General features: G+C 37.7%; 1 protein-coding gene across 3 annotated transcripts in view; it reads left to right on the plus strand.

The window, feature by feature from the left end:
* The first annotated feature begins 615 nt into the window (after positions 1-615).
* LOC150076125 (irregular chiasm C-roughest protein-like) overlaps positions 616-20,491 on the plus strand; it is a 159,876-nt gene continuing 140,000 nt past the window's right edge. For 2 of the 3 annotated variants that reach the window (XM_090387733.1, XM_090387734.1), the window contains exon 1: positions 617-844. In XM_090387733.1, coding sequence (XP_090243859.1) covers positions 796-844 — 49 coding nt within the window. In that variant the 5' untranslated portion in view covers positions 617-795. Of the gene's footprint in view, positions 845-20,491 lie in introns of all 3 variants that reach the window. The other variant, XM_090387732.1, reaches the window with a different exon arrangement.

Below are 20,491 nucleotides of genomic sequence, written 5' to 3' on the forward strand. Positions count from 1 at the left end.
ACCAACAGCCTATGATATAGGATTCCGGGGGGAGGGGCAATTCCCCCGGTTCTGTGGAGGTGAGGAAATGCACACAAGTTTCCCGTGCGAAATCTTTCACTTAGTTGTCCTTATTAATGGGTACGCAACAGGATATTCTCCTCGTAAAGAACTAACAGTCAGGATGTATCCCTCCCCTTTTTTGAATCCGGCAGGGGAAAGTATCCTACCCTAGTTCCGCCACTGATCGAATGCAACGTACGTTTGCAGCTTTAAAAATATCCACCAATACAAAATTCATTTAACTAAAAAATGATAAACAATCACTCCCTTTTTCTTTCTTTCATTTTGTTTGAAAACTCATTCTGTCCATCACGCGCGTATCAGAAATTCGAATCTGTAAAAAAACCGAAAAATCGTTCGATGTTTTAAGTGCCGAGAAATTACCGGAAGTGACGCAGTTAACAACGAACTTACAACGGGAACATTCGCATCTTCGAAACAATTTCGTCCGCTTAATTCATCCGTCTTCGCTTTCTTTCGCCAGAGTTATCGAAGTAACGGCAACAGTACACAACTCCGTATAAAATCCCCGGCTCGAAAATTGACACAAGTATCCTTTTCTCCCACTTCACGGAGTCTGCGCACAAGCTACAAGGTCGAATGTTTCGTTTGTGCCACCAGAGAGCGCTGCAGTGCGCCAGTTTGGATCTTGAATAGCTGCAGTCAAATGGCGTAGCTGAGTGTTAGGTGTTGTGAGTGCGTGCGTCATTAAAACAGGATTTTTATCGACAAAAGCTATCAACAACATCGAACATGGAAATCGGAGGAATTTTATGGATATCATGTGCCTTCTGGGTGGGAGGTAAGTGTTTGCTGCCACTTCTTTACTCGTTATACCAGTTGATAAAAACTTAGCGTCCACCGATAGTTTCCTGCCCAAAGCGTCACCACGTTGGAACTGCTACTCGGCCGAGGTAAGCGTACGACTCGTGCCATTCCAGCGTCTGGTCACCGTCAAATACGAAACAAAGTTCGCGATTTGATTTTCTGGTAATCTCGAAGGGTTTGGCCTTCTGCCGAAACTTGTGTCGCAAACATCGGCCCGCTTCCGATGTCGCTAACTACGGTTGTCGAAAAAGAGTTCGGTGACCGCTCTTGAACCGAATATTCTTTGTGAGGACAGCACTGGTCCGTAACTGATAAGGGTTTGGGGCGGGACTGTTGAGTCACACGTAGCTTCGTGTGGGTCGAGCTCTTTAGCGAACCCCATAGTGAAGTCAGGGGGAAAACAACTGATCTCGAGAGCGAGTGTACGGAGGCCACGCTATTTTAGTGGCTTCACTTCAGCCAACCACCTGTTTCGTTCGCCGTGCTAACGTGTGTGTGCGCGTGCTTGCAAGAGGCACTTTGCGTTTCTCTTTGTGTTTGTAGGCCAACCGGTTTGTAGTGGGGTGTAATGAGTTACGGCTTCAGAAAAACGTTGATCAGGTCTGTTCTCCGGGGACGTTTTTGTGTACATAGCTGTAGAAGGAATTTTGATGTTGTCTATCTGTTCCGAGTCAATAGGCTTTCATTTTTTTTTTTATTCGCTTCTGTTTGTCTTTTAGTTCACTTTCAGAATAGCTTTTTTATCCAAAAAATAATGCTGCTTGTTTGTAGCAAAGCTCTGCACTCTGGCAATTGTTTGTGGTATTGCTATCTCATCAGAAGGAAGGCCTTCAGGCAATCGGTAAAAAATTCTAGGTGTGTGGCTGCTCTCCAGAAGATATAAATGCCATTGTAAAACAACCTTTTTGGCTTCTAAACCTATAGAAAATTGATAAAAATTGAATTGTATTTTGAGCCCTTTGCTAATAAAGTAAATCAAGAGATGATTCTTGTTTTGTGTAGTTTTTCAATATCATTATTAGGGTTAAAAACAGCCATTAAAAAAGACATTTTGCAATCTTTCCTTGTGTTCTCGCCTAATCTTTGACGACCCAGGATGAAACAGGAAGTTAAAATGCTTAATTTAGATGCAATCAGCACAGCCCCGAAGGGTTATGTCGAAACAGTAGATACTTATTTGCAACAGTAATAGTTGGTTTTTTATTTTTTCCTCATATCTAGTTAAGGAAGCGATAGGACCATTCCAAGACAAGTTTATAAATCTGTCTGCTCGTGGATTGTAGAGTTCCACAGCATATAACTGACTGCCAATAATGTCTTCCATCTATTTCTGTATACAGTACTTGAATTCTAGGACGTCCTAGAAGCCAAGTAATTTGCTTAACTGGTGGGACAACGCATTCCCCTCAAAATAGACAGGGCAATAAGACCCTATCTATTTTGAGGGGAATGCGTTGTCCCACCAGTTGCGCAAATTACTATAATATTATGGTACGCTGTCTGGTTGAGGCATTCACTGCCGTTAGTGTCTTCCATCTACTTCTATACGCTGTAATTTAGGACCAGCTCACTTGTAGAATTAACTTTCTTCCCAAACTTATACGCTGGTGTATAGCACGTGTCACGTCTAACACGTTTCCTTTGGTCTTTAAAACTTTTCTAACTATTGTATTCCGACTCCGGTAAACCAGGATGAAGCTGTGGAAGTAATCTTCCCCCAGGCTCGTGTCGCGATATGAGACACCACCATTTCCCTCTCTGGGGGACATACTATTCCTTCACTTATCATTAAATTAGTAAAAGTTATATTAAATTACTTATACCCTGTATTTGAAGACCTTTAAATTTCCATTTTTTGTTTCGAAATAAAAGGATAATCCTTTTGAGTTTTCGTTTTGAATTTTATCCCAGTATTTGCTAAACGGTCGAAAAACAATTTTTGTTTTCACTTAGCGGTATAGAATTACTCATCTATAAGCAAATCAGCCCTTCAGGTACACTGAGTCAGTTCAATAAAAAATTTTAAACTTTATCAGAGTAGTTCGAGGCCAGGGCATGACGGGAGGGATTTCTAAAGGCTTCATCAGTCGGGCCGTAGATAGACGATTTCGAAAGCAGTGTTTCAGCCATCACTTCCATAGACGTAACATACAATGGTAGAATATAGTCTAAGTCGCTGATGTGGATAAAACACCAGCAACATGGGCTCTAAGTCTATCATAGGTGTCTAAGATGAAGAAATGAAGGATTGAGATAGCACAATATAGCTTTAGGAATACGTATCCATCATACAATAGGCGCCTCCGTAGCCAGGTGGGAAGGAGCAGCAGTGCGTAGCACACGCTTCTTGATTAGACCGGGGTTCGAGCCTGTCACCACCAAATACGGAGGATGCGGAAAGGTCAGGGAATGACTACCGCATATCCCGGAGCAATATGGCCTTAGTTGCTAATGCTCCTAAAAACCAAATAACAAACAAACAACCATCATACAATAAGGAATGTACGTCTCTGACATCTATTGCCAGCTTGTAAGCGGCAAAACCGAAGGAATCTGTCTGGAGGAAAATCTCACAGGCAGTCTCAATCCACTAGTTAGCGGAAGGATCTTTGAGCTTCCATATATTTATGATTAGTTTGGAACCCCGATCCTTTAATTCGAGAAGCAATAATTACTCCTCTCGAAGATCTGTTTGCATGGATTGTTTTTATTCAAGCATCTCTGGAATTCCCCCAAGGATCGAGTACAATTGTGCATTTGAATTAGTTTGAAAAGATTTTGGGATCTCCTTGTTGCAGTAGTTAGCGTGAACCTCTATAAGTAAAGAGGGTGCGAGTTCGTATTTTTACGAGAGATTGTAGACTGTGGCGCCAAATATCTGGTTGCCCTTAATTAAAAATGCACGTAGTCGTAATGAATATGTAAACTCTTCCGGCTTCAGTCCTCCACACAATAAAGGAAACTTATTATTATATATTTGTTTTCTCGCAGACCTCCAACACGCAACTTCGTTGTTACCAGAATGACAAATGAATTTTAAGTTCTTAAACCGCCAGTGAATCGCGTACATCTTATTTCTTTGGAGGCCTCCGCAGTAACTGAGTTGAGTGGGTCTTTTAATAACTTATAGTGAATCGATCAAGGTCCCGCTATGAACTCCAATCTAACTGCTTAAAGGTTATCATTCCGAACACAGGTTCTTCAATGCCGAGTTCCGAGTACCTTAAGCCTTTTGTCACCATGAAATCATGCCATCAACTACCAACAATAGATCACTTGAAATATCAATTTCGCAGTGGAAGAAGATTCGGTGATTTTTCAACTTTTCATAATTCGTTATCAGAAATGAATGCTTCCCCTCACCCCCCCCTCGCTTTCCCTTCTTACAACCAACTCCAGGAGATTAATCTTAGGGAAGCGGAACACATTAGCCGCTTATAAACGCTCTGGAAGCACGTGATGTGTTGCGGAACGTCTTTGCGTTTACAAGGCTAGGTTCGTGTGAGATGAGCTCAGTTAGAAAAATCGATAAATTTTCTTCTCTTTTGAGGTAACATATATATTAATGTAAACGGGGAAACGTCTGAAGGTGATTCGCTTTTTTTCCCCCTTCCAAAGGATCGGTGTGGTCCCCACGGATTGGAGAGCGATGCTTTGCTAAATTAAAAAAATAAAATAAAAAAAATCCGCCATCTTGGTAGCCTTCAGTTTTCCATATTTATTATTAATTTTGTTTTCTTCAGGGTTTATCAGTTGACGTTTAATGAGAACTTGAGGTTGAATTAGTGGATGCATATTCAACGAAACGATTTTTGTTATTTATATGCAAATTCCGGATGCAATGTAGAATGAGAAGGTTGGCAGAAAAGATATTGAAATTTCCAAGGTCAAGGCTAAGATAAGAAGATAAAAGTATAACTTCGAGAACCAGTTCTGTATGTTTCACTTGTCAGTCAGATGTATGTGGACTGTACTGTTGTCTGCATATGTAATTATCCATTTTAATTAGACTAATACGATAAATAACTTTCAAGATTCAATTTCCGGACGTATTTTTCTCAGCTGTTTCTAATATGCTATAAACGTATCTAGATATTCGATAAAATAATTCCTTTTATTAATTCTTGCAGTTCCTTGCTTTCTACAATAAAAATGAATACAACGGATATTTTTTTTTTAAACAAAAGTGACCCCAGATAAAAGTAAATTCTACCACCGTTCCAAATGCATCTTGAAGGTTCCTATCAAAATAATTAATCTGCGTTAGACACTTCTAGTAGTGCAGAACTGTTTCTGTTTAGGATTCTCTAAGTTTTATCGCTATATCTGAACAGTCACGAAATATTTGATTCATCTGATGTTTCCTTTCGATGCATGATGTTTATTAGTCCTATTAAACATGGCTGTTAAATGGGTTTAGGTCATGACAGGAAACGGAAATGGCAGCCATAAAAAGTTGCGCAGCTATTTCATAACTCATCACCACTCTGTACACTTCGAAACTTAATGTTATTTATTGAATCATTAAGTTCCTTTTTGGTGAATGGAAGGGGAAGACTTGTCGTAACGTATAGATCGCAAACAACACTGATCATAGAACACGTTAGAATAACCTCGAATGGATACGTAAACTTTTTTCCCTTTGTCTAACTCAGTTGATAATTTTGATCACAAAATCATTTCATCTGGGCGTTTTGTGTGCAATCTACACCAATCTGACCTGTGTTCAGCAAGATGGGATGTTGATGGAGACTTGATCGATATCGAGTATTGAGAAAACCCAGAAGGTTGTACTGACGTTGATAGATAAAGCTGGTAGAGAAAGAAATGGACTATCCCCTTGTTGCAAAGTGGTTGGATCGAATCTCCTTATGATTTGTAAAGAATCATTGAAGTGGAGCTGCAGTACAATGTTACTTTACGTCGGTTATACGGTAATGTTCTTGTATTCTTCATCTTGTAAACTTTTCTGGCCCTATTTGGCCGATATACGATGCCAATATTCTCTACGTGCGCTCTTATTCTCCGAGTCATTATTCGAATTCCTGAAGAAGTGGATTTCGGGGATTTGATCCCTCTGAAACGTGCATTTTAATATTATCGGACTACTAAAAAGCTGTTCCATACAATGATTGTTTTTTTTTTTTTTTTTTTTTTTGGATATAAAATAGGCCGAAAACTGAAATATCCATCTTTAACACCACTGCTGTCCATTCGCATCTCTTTTTTTTTTTTAAACTCAAACCTCATGAATCATGAAAATAAGTTCATGTGACAAGTATAAAATTCATTTCAAAGCAGTTGTCAAATAAACATTTTTAAATAAATAAACTATTTGTAATTTAACTCTTAATCGTAATAATCGCCGTGAATTCACCGATATTTCCTGTTTTCGAACGAACTTAAATTTTGCAATCCGAACTGCAGGTGTCAGGACTTAATCCAAACATCATGATACATACAACTGCGCGTGTCCCTGCAACCTTGTAATATCTTTCCTCTTTGCTGTACATATTAAAATATTACCAACATCTGATTACGAAATGGGTAACCGTGATGTCTGCCAGCTGTACACTTAGCAGAAAAAAATTAGTTTCGAGTGAAATTATAATGAAATAACAGCCAGGAAGTGAGTTGGCAGCATGTGGCAAACCGACGTGGGATACCACTTATTAAATTAACCTTTAGCGGAACTTTTGACGTCATTGCATCCTTAAAGGTATCGTAATCGTTCTTGCAGTTCATTAACTCCTAAATGGGCAGTTACGAAAGTGAGAAAAATTAAACGTGGGGGAGAAAGAGGCTGGAACTGCATATAGCTTGTATTATGGTACGTTTAGTTCTGAATTTTGAACATGGTCCCTATTGGATCTTTTGGAATTTTCTGTATTTCGGGTGGTCATCATATTGTAATAATAATAATGTGCGTCCACTTGCATATAATAAACCTGACTCCCAGAGGTTGGATTTCATGAAGTTTTATATTTATACCCCTGTTAAAAAAATATTTTGCAACTTCAAATTTATTTATTTAAAATTGTTTGGTGTACAAATTTATATTCCATTTTCTTAGAATTATTTCTATAAATTCTTTAAAAATTTAAGGAAACAAAATTTAAATTATATTTGCAATTATTTTAAAAAATAAAATGCATTAAATATAAAATAATAAGTAGCTAAAATACTCTAAAAAGCAAATCAGATGCTAAACCACCTTGATTTTACCGGAAGTGTCTGAATGTGCGCTTGCGTAATTTTCGGTAAAAGCGGATGTCACCTGATGTTGCATTTCCTGATGAAAGTTGTATCAAAGGCATAGAAACTGTTCGAGGAAAACTATATAATAGAAATTAGGGCGTTATTAAATCGCGAGGAAATGTATTGCCCGAATGACAAAATTGTTTGAATAAACATTTATAATATTATTTATAAGCCCTGCTGTTAAGGTGTGGTTCGAAGTTTCGTCTATAATCTATACTGTACGCACGCCTCTTGACTTGGATATGGACGTGCAGGAAACCTCCTACGGTTTATCAAAGTACACAGAGGACAAGCTGTTATCTCATCACTACGAATACACAATTGAGCCCAAGTAATCTTTAGAAGCTGTTAAAAACGAACAAAGTTTTTTTTTTCCTTCCCCTCTTTCACAGGACATCAGTTGGCAATCAATCTGCGAGGTTTATCAATTAACGTATTACAAAAATGTGTAAAAGGCTATAGACCCGCCTGAACACAAGTTTCACCTCGGAACTTTCAATGAATAGCAATTCCATCACCCTGCGGGAGTCTACAATGTTTTCACACTTGTTTAGTGACCTGGCAGATTGCCAAGATCGCTTTCTTCAGTAGTTTAACTCCAAGTAAAGAAATAGGAGGGAGAAAAAAAAATGTAACTGCCGTTCGGTCGAATAAGAAATATTACATCCGTTGCAACAGTATTTTGCCTCTTTTCTCCGTAGTTTCTCCTACGAATAACTTTTGGGTCGTCGTAGAGACGTCTCCTCTTCTAGCTTGTCGGTGAAAGAAACTAGGTCAGGAAAACCAAAAAATGAAAACCTTCCTTATTGTTTAGAATGCTGTACCAGGTAACATAATTCTGATGCACATGGTCAAGTGGGATAGTTACTGGTTGTCGTTCTTTTGAGGTTAGAAGGTCATGGCTCGGAACTTTGCTGGGAACTTAGATGCTAGAGCAGTAAGTGCACGAGATAACTTAGCCGGAATCCCAAATGGAGACATGAAGGCCAGTGTTATTGATGGATGAAACGGAACAGTGTATTGTAACATTTTTTTTTCGTATTATTTTCTAGTTTTACGTATAAACTGACAAATTTTGTTTTTGTAATAAATGAAAAATTGCTTCAATGAAATGTGTATAAAAGGCCTTCAAGCAATCAATGAAATTGGAACAATGTGGAGGTGAACTCAAAGCGCAAAGACCTTTTGTTGTAAGTAAAGGCTTATATAATGGTTTAACTTTTTTTTTTTTTTTAGTTCGTTCCTTTCCCCGCAACATCATGGAAACAAGCTTTGATTTCCCCTCTCCATTACTTGACAAATGTGAACTAGGGGTTGGCTGGGTGAAAGGGTTGATAATTATTGATTATAATCAATGGGGTTCTTCACAGTGAAATAGTGCAGCGTTGGGGGTCCTTTTTACTTCCTTAGTTATCGGTTGAAGAAATACAGGGAAAGCTGTCAGTTCTGATTTCAAGGTTGGTGGATAGGATATAAAATCATCGGGACCAGACTAATCTGCTCCAGAATGACTTGGAACTGTACTGTTACACACATGATATGAAAGATGGAAAATTACATTTAATCCTACTAAATGTTGGTTTTGTATTTGGGACAAGGAAATCTGGTAGTGATTTACATGCTAGAAGATAAGAATTAAAGGTTTCAGGATGAGAAAGATTTAAAGGTTATCGTGGTGCGCGGTTAGTCGGCCAGGATATACTATTAATGATCTGTAGAGCCTTAGCAGGGATAACGATACTATTAGTCCTTTTTATAAAGCTATCGATGTCATGCGACACCATATTTGGAATATTGTATTCAGGACTGGAAGCCTTTCTTACCCTCCCCACCCCCAAAAAAAGAATTTCTATAGAGGGCCCAAAGAAAGGAAGCTAGATTGGATCGGAATGCTACTAAGAGATTTACCTTCCTCTTAAGTTTTTTAACGAAAAAAAAAAATGCATTTGTAACAAACTTCTAGTAAACGTTAAATCTTTTTATATGTAAAAGACATTGATGTAGTAACAATATTATATAGTCAGCTCTGAGTTAATTTTAAAGAAGAATATAAAAACGAATTCTTATCTTTACTTAACTTTTAATTTAGATAAATTCGCAAAATCGGCATTAGTGAGGGTTTCTCATAACGGTTACTGCTTTGTTAGTAAGAAAAAAACCAAGCTTCCTTTTGGAACAAAATGGAAGATTCATTCGCCTCTTGTGTGCGAAATTAGTTTGTTCTAATGTGCTACTGGCCTTAATATTGTACAGAGCTGTATTTCATTCTAAGATGCAGAAGAAAGAAAGATCCAGAATACTTCAATTAAGGGTGGTTTGTTTTTTTATTGCACGCCTTCTCAAAACGAATCAGAAGATTTTGACTAACCTCTTCGTGCATTACAAAATTTCTGAACAGCCCCTAAAGAAACCGACAAAAATCTTGGAGGAAATTACAATCAGGAAACGTAAGATGAATAGTTAATAAGGGAATCAATGTTATATTGTAGTACTATTAAAAACAAAACAAATCGCGGATCCTTAAAAAACCTCTGACTGGGAAAAAAACATTTAAATTGCGTTGCTTAAGTCGACCACTAAAAAGGAAACTCGAAATCCAACCGGGCTATTGATGCCGCCTTCAATGTCAAATCAATTCGTCTTTAGAGAAATTTTTCATTCGAAACTTCCAACTGTATACAAATCACCTTAATTGCCTTATTAGCGCGGCTAATTAGACTAATTAGAGAGGACATACTTAAAACCTTTCTCCACGTGAACACTAATTTATGACAGTGTCAAATTAACACGGTTGCCATCTATGGATTTTTCTGCTTATTTTTTAATGCCGAATCATCGGATAATTTTGGCCTCTCATCGAAACATCTTAAATGAATTAGAATTAATACTTCGTTAAAGCATCCCAAGAAAGAGTTGGATGAATACATTCGTCTGTTAATTTAATTAATATATTGATGTGTTTTTCTTTTTCTTACCTTCATTTCTACCCTTATTTGGTGAGCGACCTCTTACCAGTTTTATTTCGACATACATTTCGTCAGCTGATTCTGAAAAGCTGTTTAGTTATTCCTCTTGAACAGAAGCCACTTAAATGATCATTAGAAGTTTCTCAATTTAGGGGAAAAAATGAAAAAAATATTACCTCAATGCACGCTGCTACTTTTTTAAAGAATTCTTTACGTATTAAAAAAAATAAATTAGTACTGTTTGATATGTATATACAATACAAGAAAAGATATTTCTATACCCTAAACTCATCCATTTGTTCGTGACGAAGTGATCATGACATATACCCTCTTCAGATGAGTTGCAAGTGCGAAAAACCACTACTATTACAAAGGATAATCGTAAGTGAAGATCAAAGCTAAATATAGAGAAAAATATCCCGATTCACCACTTCCCAAAAAAAAAAAAGAGAAATTAATTTCGCAAATAGCAACCCGTTTTCGTGTCGAGAGAAGAATTGAACGTACTCCTTTCCAAGCTTAGAAAAACTTGATGTTAATCTCCGTTTAATGCTGCAGCCCAAACATCAATCACTTAGACTAGCATTGCAAACGAGTATGTTTTATTCAAATACACGAAAGGCTGTTAAAAAGTTAGGCTTTCATTCCTATCGTATTCATGTAATGCATGAACTTAAAAGAACTTAGTAAAGAAAACAGATTGCATTATTGTCGCTGGCTGGATTCGCACTTTTATTGATTCGAATGGAATTGGAATTCTGGACCGTGTTTTCTACAGTGATGAAGCTTGGTTTCCCTTGCTAACCAACCTACAGTGATGAAGCTTGGTTAAGCCAAATAGGCCGAACAAACGGTAGGATATGGAGTAATAAAAATCCCTATGTTTTACACGAAAGCTCTTACACTCTCAAACTAAATTTCGTAAGTTTTATTTATATTGTAAATAAGGACAGTTTGTAATAAATTCCCCCCCCCCCCCTATTTTATGAATTAGTTCATATTTTACATACAACCCACTTATGGTGTTTATGTAGGAGAAATTCTACTTTTGGGAAACCTAATGAACAAATTTAGAAAAGCGTTATATTTATAATATATAAACACCATTTCATGCCCTTTATATCGTGCGTTCTTCTTAAGCGAGTCCCTATTTTTCGCTGTCCCAATTTTCTTAATATTTTTTCTAATAATAAATGAGCACCGTATTTAAAACGCTCTCGTAACACTGCTTAGTTTGGTAGAATCAGTTTTCTTTAAATTTCGTGGCGCAGCTCCTTAAATTTCGTGACCTAATTTCTCGTTTCATGTAGTGTGCTTTTGATTTATGCTCTGAGGTTGCACATGCTCATCTCGCTCTAGATATCAACCCAAGTTGGCTGGAACTGTTAGAGGAATCAGTGAGGCGTTAACGAGCGTGATCTAACATGACAATGCCAAAGCGAATAACTGAAACACGTGATTGCCAAGGTGGCGTTGTCATTAGTTAAGTTATGAAGCCTGACAGGGGATGATAGCGCGATGTCGCAGCGTTCTTTTTATATACTAGGGAAAAAACTTTAAGCTCGCAATTTGTAAGAAATATTGATGACGACACGTAATTAAATCAACACGGTGTCTAATTTTTTTCCTACCCACTATACATTTCTTGTGTTTACATTCGTGCCGAGTGTTAGCATTCATCTGGTGCTTGCATAACCAAAATTGCGTACGTGGTCTTCTGTGAACTGTTTTACGCTGTGTATTTTAAGCTCACCCCATTAACCCACTGACATACGTAGCTCTCCTCAGGCTTCTTTAGAATTTGGAACGTAAGCGATAGCTACCCACTTGTCATCGTTCCTTTCTGTTGTTGATCTTAGAACACTTCTTAAACAACGCCAGCGATATAAATTTTTTAGTTGCTTTTCGGAGAACTAGAAATTAATATTCAGTGCTTCCTTAAGTTCGTTTTTAGTAACTGCCAATAAACGTTGCTTTGAACGATTTTTTTTTCTCACACAAGATTGTTCGTTTTGTGGTATGCAGGAAATGCTGACCGTGCAAGTTCTCTGAATAGCTTCTTCACCACCTGGTGATTAAAGAACACGAATTATTGGCCCTTAGCAATGTGCTTTCTTTTTCTTATGAGAAATTTCTTTCGCTTCTGGGAAGGATGTACTGTATTTTTGGTCTTATTTCTCTTCTCGGTTTTAGTGACTCTCGCGAGGCTACTGTGGTTGTACCCTTCGCTCTTCCGTCCATCTTGGGAAAACGATAAATCAAAAATAAAGCCCCCAAGTCAATATACGTTCTCGAAGAGATAACTGCTTGATCTGTTCAATAATACAAATGCCAAATGGTTTGATAGCGTTGCTTCAAATTGTCAAAAAGTATTTTCTCCCATTTTTCTTAAATTTGAATGTGATCTAATTAGCAGCTTTATCTATTATAATTTGGGTAGGCCTATGTTTTCTATTGTCATACGAGAGGTGCTTTTTGTAGTTTTTGTTTTTGACATGTTTTAAATGATTAATGTAATATTCTAATTAAATGTCCAGAACTGGTGTCTGATTCGATTTCGGTTAGTTATAGTGAAATTTAATACTTCAATTATATTTAATTTTTGGTTCCAATGGTTTAATTTTAAAAAAAGTGGTGTTTTTTCTATAGTGTTTGATAATTTTCAATATTTTAAAAACTAACAATTAATTTTGACTGTACTTTATATAAATTAGTATTGCTACACGATTTTATAACTTTCTTTTAAGAACTAATAACTTGTATTTAATCAAATATTTAGTAAATACTCCAAGGATAGGTACTCATCAGACCTTCGGTTCTCTTATTATTTAACACTTGAAATAAATTCACATAATCGTTTTCCGTTTTTTTTTTTTCTCCTTGAATTGCTTTTATTATTACAGTCTACCGGTATCTTGATTAAATTTTAATGTAAATATAAAAAAACAAATTATCATAGGTGAAATCGGTAAAGTCACGACTACTTCCGTTTAAATGTGTGAAGTATGTCGTCATTTCCTGCTTTTCCACTGAATCTTAAAAGCTTTCCAGTCTCGGAACTCCCTATTGCGGAAACCGAACTGTGTACATCCTTTTGCACAATTCCTGTTTTCATCTCGTGATGTGTAGAACATGAATTTTACGTGCATGGAATACATAGGAAGCATTTTTAGGAAAAAAAGCTGTTTTGATGAAATGTTAGCAGTTTCAGCGAATGTTGGGTGTGGCGAACAGGCAGTTAGGATATTCTGTAAAAGAACATCAGAAAGTTAACTTGATTATTTTTCAACAATTTTACCTAAAATGGGAAAACCCTTGATTTAGGAGCATCGTGAGCACTCCATCTTTATATATATTACAGAGAGAAAGTGAGGAAGCCCAGTCGGGTCTTATCGAAAAGATATTTGAATCCTGGAACCGCTCGGTTACGGGAACCCCGATCTTTGTGCGGAAGAGGAACGGCACCAGTTTGTCGGACGATTTGCATATATCTCCGTATAACAGATTCGCAGTGGACTGTATCGAAACCTCTCCAGAGGTGAAATACGAAGCGCTAGTGGCTGTTTGGAGCGTCATCAATCAAACTGAGTGTCAGCCTCTGTTAGACTTCAGCTGCTTGACCTCGTAAATGTTTCTCAGTCAACAGGCGGGCAAAGGCCTTATCAACCCTGCTCTCATCTAGAGCATTCTACTCACAGGAAATTGAAAGCGCTTCCCATAAACAGTAAATCTGATGTGCTTCCTGTCTGTCCTCCACATAAGTTTCCACTTTGAGAATATATGTTCGCTTTGTTTTGGAGAAAAAACTAGTTGGGCTTGGTGGGGCCGCTGTTTCAAGTAAGCACTCAGGCAGCTAAGGCAGTAAGATATTATATTGTTTGTAAACTTTTCAGGATTCTACGGTTCGTCTACCTGCCATTAGACAGAGTTAGTCGATTTGGAGTCTACTAACTCTGTGGACTGATCTTTAGAAAATTATGCCATCAGCAATAAGAAAATCGCTGGAGTAAATACATTTTAAAGATTTTTGTAGATGTTGCTTAGCATGCCAGTGGAGCCAGCCAGTTTTAACTCAGCTTAAACTTTAATCAAAGTAAAGTCTCGTATCACTGACAACAGTCCATCAGAATCGCACTTCTCAAAAAAAAAAAAAAAAGTGGTCATTGTTTTTAGATTCCAAGATGGTCTTTTCAAGACTGCATACTTCTTTATTCAGGAGAACGGTTACTTTATCAATCATGAGAGAAGCTGAACAAAAGAGATGCCGACTTTGTGCTGCCTGTTCCTGGTTCAGTCGTCCCTACTCGAGTTTCACTGTAACCCCACTAACTCGTTATGTTATTTATATCGCTTAGTATTCAGATGTTTTGTTATTATGCTAGACTTTGACCAACTCAGAGTAGCTTTCCTCTTTGAAGAACCCAGATTTCTCCATGTCGCTTTTAGCTAATAAAAAGTTTGACAAAATCTCGCATTGTATGAGGTTATATTTTCAAGACTAACCGGAGGGAAAAATAGCACATTTCTTTCTTAGGAACGAAAGAAACTACAGTGTCTTGACCTTAGTGATTTCCTGTAGAACCTCGATAGCTATTCTCTTGCTTTGAACTTCGACAGTACATTACTTCCTTATGGGTCATTACCCTGTAGCGCAGTTTTCACCATTCACTGTCCATCGAGAATTGTAATGCTTTCCTTAAAGCATGGCTATTTGTTATTGTTGAAATGTTTTCTTTCGCTATTTATAATACAGTGATGTAATGAATTCCCTTATTAAAGATTGCAATTTTATGTACGTTGTAGAATCCACGATTTTTTTTTTTTTTTTAACACTACTATACAAAACCTTCTGTGCTTTTAAAGAAGGTACCTATTGTAATTACGTTTTTCGCTTTTTCTGGGTAATAAAAAGGCATCTCAGTCGTTCAAAGCAAAAACAGTTCGCTGAAGATTAATTTGTTCATTGATGTTGGAGTGATCTGTGGAAGTATGATCCAGGAAGACAAAAAATCTCCTAGAAACATTATTAAAGGCTAAAAGAAGTATTAACAATCGCTAAATAACAAATCGCCTTTAATCCTTCTTATACGTTTCAGGCTCAAGATTTTGTGCCAGGGAAGGGAACATAGATCAATGGAGCGCAGTCCTTGAGCAGATCTTTATGAAAAGATTGCATACAGTACTGTTCACAACACTGAATGAATGTATTCTGTGGATTTTAAAGATTATGGTATTTGTCTAACACAATTCAAGGATTTCCTTTTAAGTTTTGACCTGAATATTTTGGATAAACTAAGGCTTCCGTATTATTTTTTGCTTTTATCTCTATTAAACTTTTTTTTTTTTTTTTTTTTCTGAAGGAAAAAGCAAATTGAACTTAATTAAGAAAACATTTTTTGCGCTGTTATAGTAAAACTTTTTATGGATATATAGGACTGATTCTTTACTTTTTTCTCTCAACCCCATTTAAAACAGACTAGTACCAAACCATATTTAAACTCTTTTGAATCAAGTACACAGTATTTTGGACATAATGGAACCTCCTGAAGTAATGATAAATTCATTCAAGGACTCTTTGTAATCAGCAAACCAGTTTCAATGTTATTAAAGCGCAAATGAGTGATGTTCCAGATCACTGTTGTAGGCGTTACTGGATTATGAGTCTTTTAAAGTATACCCTGATTATTTCCGGGAAGGAAAACAATGACGGGAGTGGTTCCTAACGGAAGTTTCGTGAGCCCTTATGATCTACACCCACCGGCTCGGAGTAACAGCTTTCTAAGCTCAGACACATTATAATGACAGCCCTTTCGTTTTTTTTTTTTTTTTTCCTTCTTTTTTTTCCTTTACATACTTGACATCATTTTTGATGTGCGCACTCTTCATAGATATTAAGGTCACAGCTATTGTTTTTCAAGGTGGATACGTCATTAGGTGAAAACCTGCATTATTCCCGTTTCTTTGTTTTAAAATAAGAGTATTTTAGATGCGTGAAATGATTCGAAAAACTACTAAAAGCTCAGGATACCTAAAGATACTGCGGTGGTTACAGCTACTCATCGATTGCCTTTGAAAATAGTCTTATACATAAATACAAAGCGAATCCCCCGTCTGGAATAGTAAGGAGAATGCAGACATGAGATAAGGGCAAATGTTATGCGTACTGATATCATCTTCCCGTTTATCGGAAACAAGAAAAACAAGATTATCAGAAATATTTTGATCTATAGAGAAGCTTCGTTTCTTCAACTCGCTCTTTCGGATAGACCTCGATGAAAAATCCGTTTATCTCGCACTCTTAGGTTTTCAGTAAAAAAAACAAAAGGGTAAAAATTTTTGGAGCTAAGTGCGCATGCGTACTGTACTCTAGAACTCAGAAGGGAAATTGGCCATCACAACTGCTTGCTCTGATTCACCAATAACGTAGATCACTGATGGGTTTACGCTTTGACTAAAACGTTGTTTATATCCTATCTGGAGCATACAATAAACTATAATTATATTGGTGTGGCTAAGATCGATCCAAGGAAGTTCATCGCCTGGCTATAGCTTCAAAAAGACGTCAGTGTCTTCTTTTTAAGAACCTAGAGTATGTTGATCTCCTGTCCATACAACTTTATAAAAAAAAATAATAAAACAAATAGTTATTTTTATTTAAGAATCTGCAAAGTGAAATTTAGTTTTGAATTTTAAAATATTCCTTTATATTTCGAATATTAAAGGTTATAAAATCGAAGTTAATTTAGACACCTTTTATTTTTCTTCGTTAAAATGGAAAACAAATCTTTCTTTTGAAATGTTCATTAAACGGCGATTTCCTCTTCCTCATCAGTCCTCCCGCCATCTTGATTTTCCGAATGAAAGTTATAGAATATCGGATAATACGTTTTCAGCCTGTTTGTGATTGCCACTCTTGCTTTTGATGTTTTCTAGCCCGAAGATTTACGTCTGGCCGGTTACCGCCGTCCTTAATTGTGTCATCGGGTGCCATCGTGTCTGGCAAGCGTGTAATTACATTAGCCAGCTCTGGGAGAGAAACTGATGAACATCTCAGTGGAATATCTCTAACCTTCTTTTACCTGAAATGTCTCTACAGATGCGTTCACTTCTTTGGTCCTTGTTTTTGATACTTACGAAAGCAATCTAAACAGAGTTTATTTGCATCGTTCGAACTAAAGAATTAGCCTGTCTGCCTCCACTGGAAACTAGTGCAACAGCTTGAAAAATAGAATATAGAACACGACGCCATTTTCCAATTCATAGTCATTTCCACACATTATTTTAATCTGTTCTCATTCGTGTAGTTCGTGCTTGCATTATGTTCTTCCATATTGTGTTTTCTTTCTTTTTAAAAAGTACTTTAGAGGCGATTATTAATAGCTTGTTTTGAAACGTAATCCACTTCTCGTAATTTTCCACTGTTGGCGTCGCGCCTTGAATATCGCATTTATGGTAAATCTAATCATAGCTCACGTGCACCGTCTGTCTTTTCTCAAAGAACACAATGTACTTCGAGAGAGAGTAATAACATTTGGGTGCAATTTTAATGATAAAAAAGAAAAAATTGCGTATCTTGAATAAATCCTCTGCAATTTAGGAAATCTGTGCAATACATTAAATGAAAGATATATGAATGTACCAAATATACGCTTTATTCAATTACCAGGGGCGATTGAGTTGGGAATTTCGTAGTCTACTACTAAGTCTCAACTTAATGTACATTTGTTTTTATAGATCCACCGGTTTTTGAACTAGAGCCACGAATACAGCGAAAGGTGGTATGCTGGAGAAGGTCGAGACCTTCTCCAGCAGACCACCTTTTCGTCCGATCTGTTATAAAATTTCCTATAACGGATCGGACGAAAGACCTTGCCATTGTGGCTAAAGTGTAACAGCTAGTCTCTGAAGACAGACGTGCAACTATAATTTTATGTCAAATGAGGTGACTATTAGCTGTGGTTCTGTTTCCACCATAATGCACCCATTCCTGCATGAAGGTTCCCATTCTGGGAACCTTGGTGCAGGAATGCATCTGAGGTTCCCAGATTTGTTGACATCCTCAAAAGCTCCACAGGAAAGTGTTCTGCACAATATTTGGAGAGGTCGATGATGTTTTGACCGAATTGTGACTATGGATGAGTGCTGGATACATTGCTATGGCCCAAAATCAAAACAGATGAACAAACAATTAAAACATCTTCAACCCCCCAAAAAAGCGAGGTTGAATTGTCTGCCAAGAAGGTCATGTTGTCAGTCTTCTGGGACTCTGGGGATATCATGCCTACAGATTATCTCCCAAAAGCCAACTGCATCACTGGGGAGTACTACAGAATCCTCCTGAAAGAGTTCAGAGGCTATGAAGTTTGAAGAGATGCAGAGAAGCTATGTCATTCAAGCTTCTCCGCCTACTAGCCGATACTCCCGGTCACAAGGCTTTTCTCACAGCGAACTCTGCAATCAGATGCGGCTTTGAAAATCTGCAGCACTCACTTAAATTCTCCGACTCATCCTCAGATTTCTTCCTCTTCCCTGAAATGAAGAAACCGTTATGATGCCGCAGATTTTAGAGTGACCAGGAGGTAATTAATGAAGTGGAAGCCTGGTTATTTGCTCGAAGTGTTGGAGTTCTATTCAAGAATCCTGAAAAAGCTTATCCACATATCGGAAAAATGTATTTCTGTAAGGTAAGAACGAGGGGTATCAAAAAGTTCGTACCCTGACCGAGATAAACGTCAGTAGGAAGATGCCGTTTTTAATATAAGTTGTCTACATATTCAACAACTAACGTACGAAATTTCATTCCCGTAGGTGATCGTACACCAGAGGTGGAGCCCGGAATCGGAGGAAGGACGCCGTGGTTGACAAAGTGGAGTATCGAGCAGTGTTCAAGTGCCTGCATTTGCAGGCAGGAAAGCTCAGGAAATTGACGAATAAATGAAAGATGTGTATGGGCAGAATTTGTCCATCCTATGACACAGTAAAAAAAGTGGAAACAGGAGCTCCAGTGCGGTCGTACAAGTGTCTTTCAGGAGCAAAGAGAAGGAAGGCCATCCACAGACAGACTGTTGCAAAGGTTGAGTAGCTGGTGCTGAGTGAAAGACGTGTGACAATTCATTTCATCGCAAATGCAGTGGGAATTAGTTATGGGTCTGTCCACAGCATTTTGCATGACCATCTGCAGATGCCCAAGGTCTCCACACGATGGGTTTCAAGATGATGCCCTTGCAGAAGTGATGTTCTCGCCAACTGTTGGATTTGTGTAATGCAGACTTCTCCTGGCCTGGCACCATCAGACTTCTTGTTGAGAGAAATGAAGAAACCATCGCGCGGACTCCGCTTTGTTTCGTCTCAGGAAGTCATAAATGAAGTGGAATCGTGGTTTCAGGCCAAAAGTGAGGACTTCTATGATCAAGGCATTAAGCAACTGATCCATAGATGGGAGAAATGTGTATATAGATAAATATACATGGAGAGTACATAGAAAAGGATTATTAAAGTTCTTGTGAAGTTTCACCTTTCTAGGACTTATTTCTAGATAAGAGTACGAACTTTTTGATACCTCATCGTATATAGAGAAGGATGAGACGGGCAGCCAAGTTTCAAATATTTCTAGGTGAGGGTAAATACTTATTTATTTATTTATTAAATCTGTTTATTGCTCTGCCAAAGAGCCACCCCCTGGACAGCTAGAAGCTAGAAACTTACTGATCACCCCTTGTACAGCGTTCTGTGCGTCGATGTTTCCTGATTTGTTTGTCTATCTTTGTAGTGCGCCCATGAACGATAACAGAACAGGATTTATTCACTTTTATGCTTATTTTGTGCGAACATTTTGTATCAGTTTGTGCTCGGCGTTTTCTAATACTGTCTTTGTGCCCTTGCCTGTTGTTAACGTCATGATGGATCGTTTCCACGACTGGCCAAACCTGTTTTGTCATCAGTATAATCGAAACCGTTCGTTGAACTGGCCGTTAGTGACCTCTTATCGCCTATTGTGCGAAAAATGAACTACAGTTTTAATGGCATGCACTACCCTTCCAAAATATTAGACTCGGACTTTCTGATGCGCGAACGCCATTTGCTACCAGGGTAGAGAAACTTGAGCTTTAATCTCCTGCAGCTTTTTGTTCTTGATTTCAGTAATTTCGTGCACTAGCTTTTTTTTCCCTTTTTTTTTCGTCTTTCTCTCATTTCTTTCCTACTTTAATCCGCAGACCATCGGCGGATTGCTCCTGAGAAATTCCAGCTACTTAAATGTGCTTTCGGAACTTGACGCTTTCCACGAACACGGAGTTCATGTCCTGCAACACGTCATTCACCTGTCCGCTGCGTGACCATGCAGTACTTTGTCACCCTTTACAGCTTACGAGACCCGATCAATGTGATCATTGAGA

The sequence above is a fragment of the Mastigoproctus giganteus genome, chromosome 13, assembly GCF_048544385.1.
Source record: "Mastigoproctus giganteus isolate SK-2022 chromosome 13, ASM4854438v1, whole genome shotgun sequence".
In the NCBI taxonomy this organism is placed as follows: Eukaryota; Metazoa; Arthropoda; class Arachnida; order Uropygi; family Thelyphonidae; genus Mastigoproctus; species Mastigoproctus giganteus.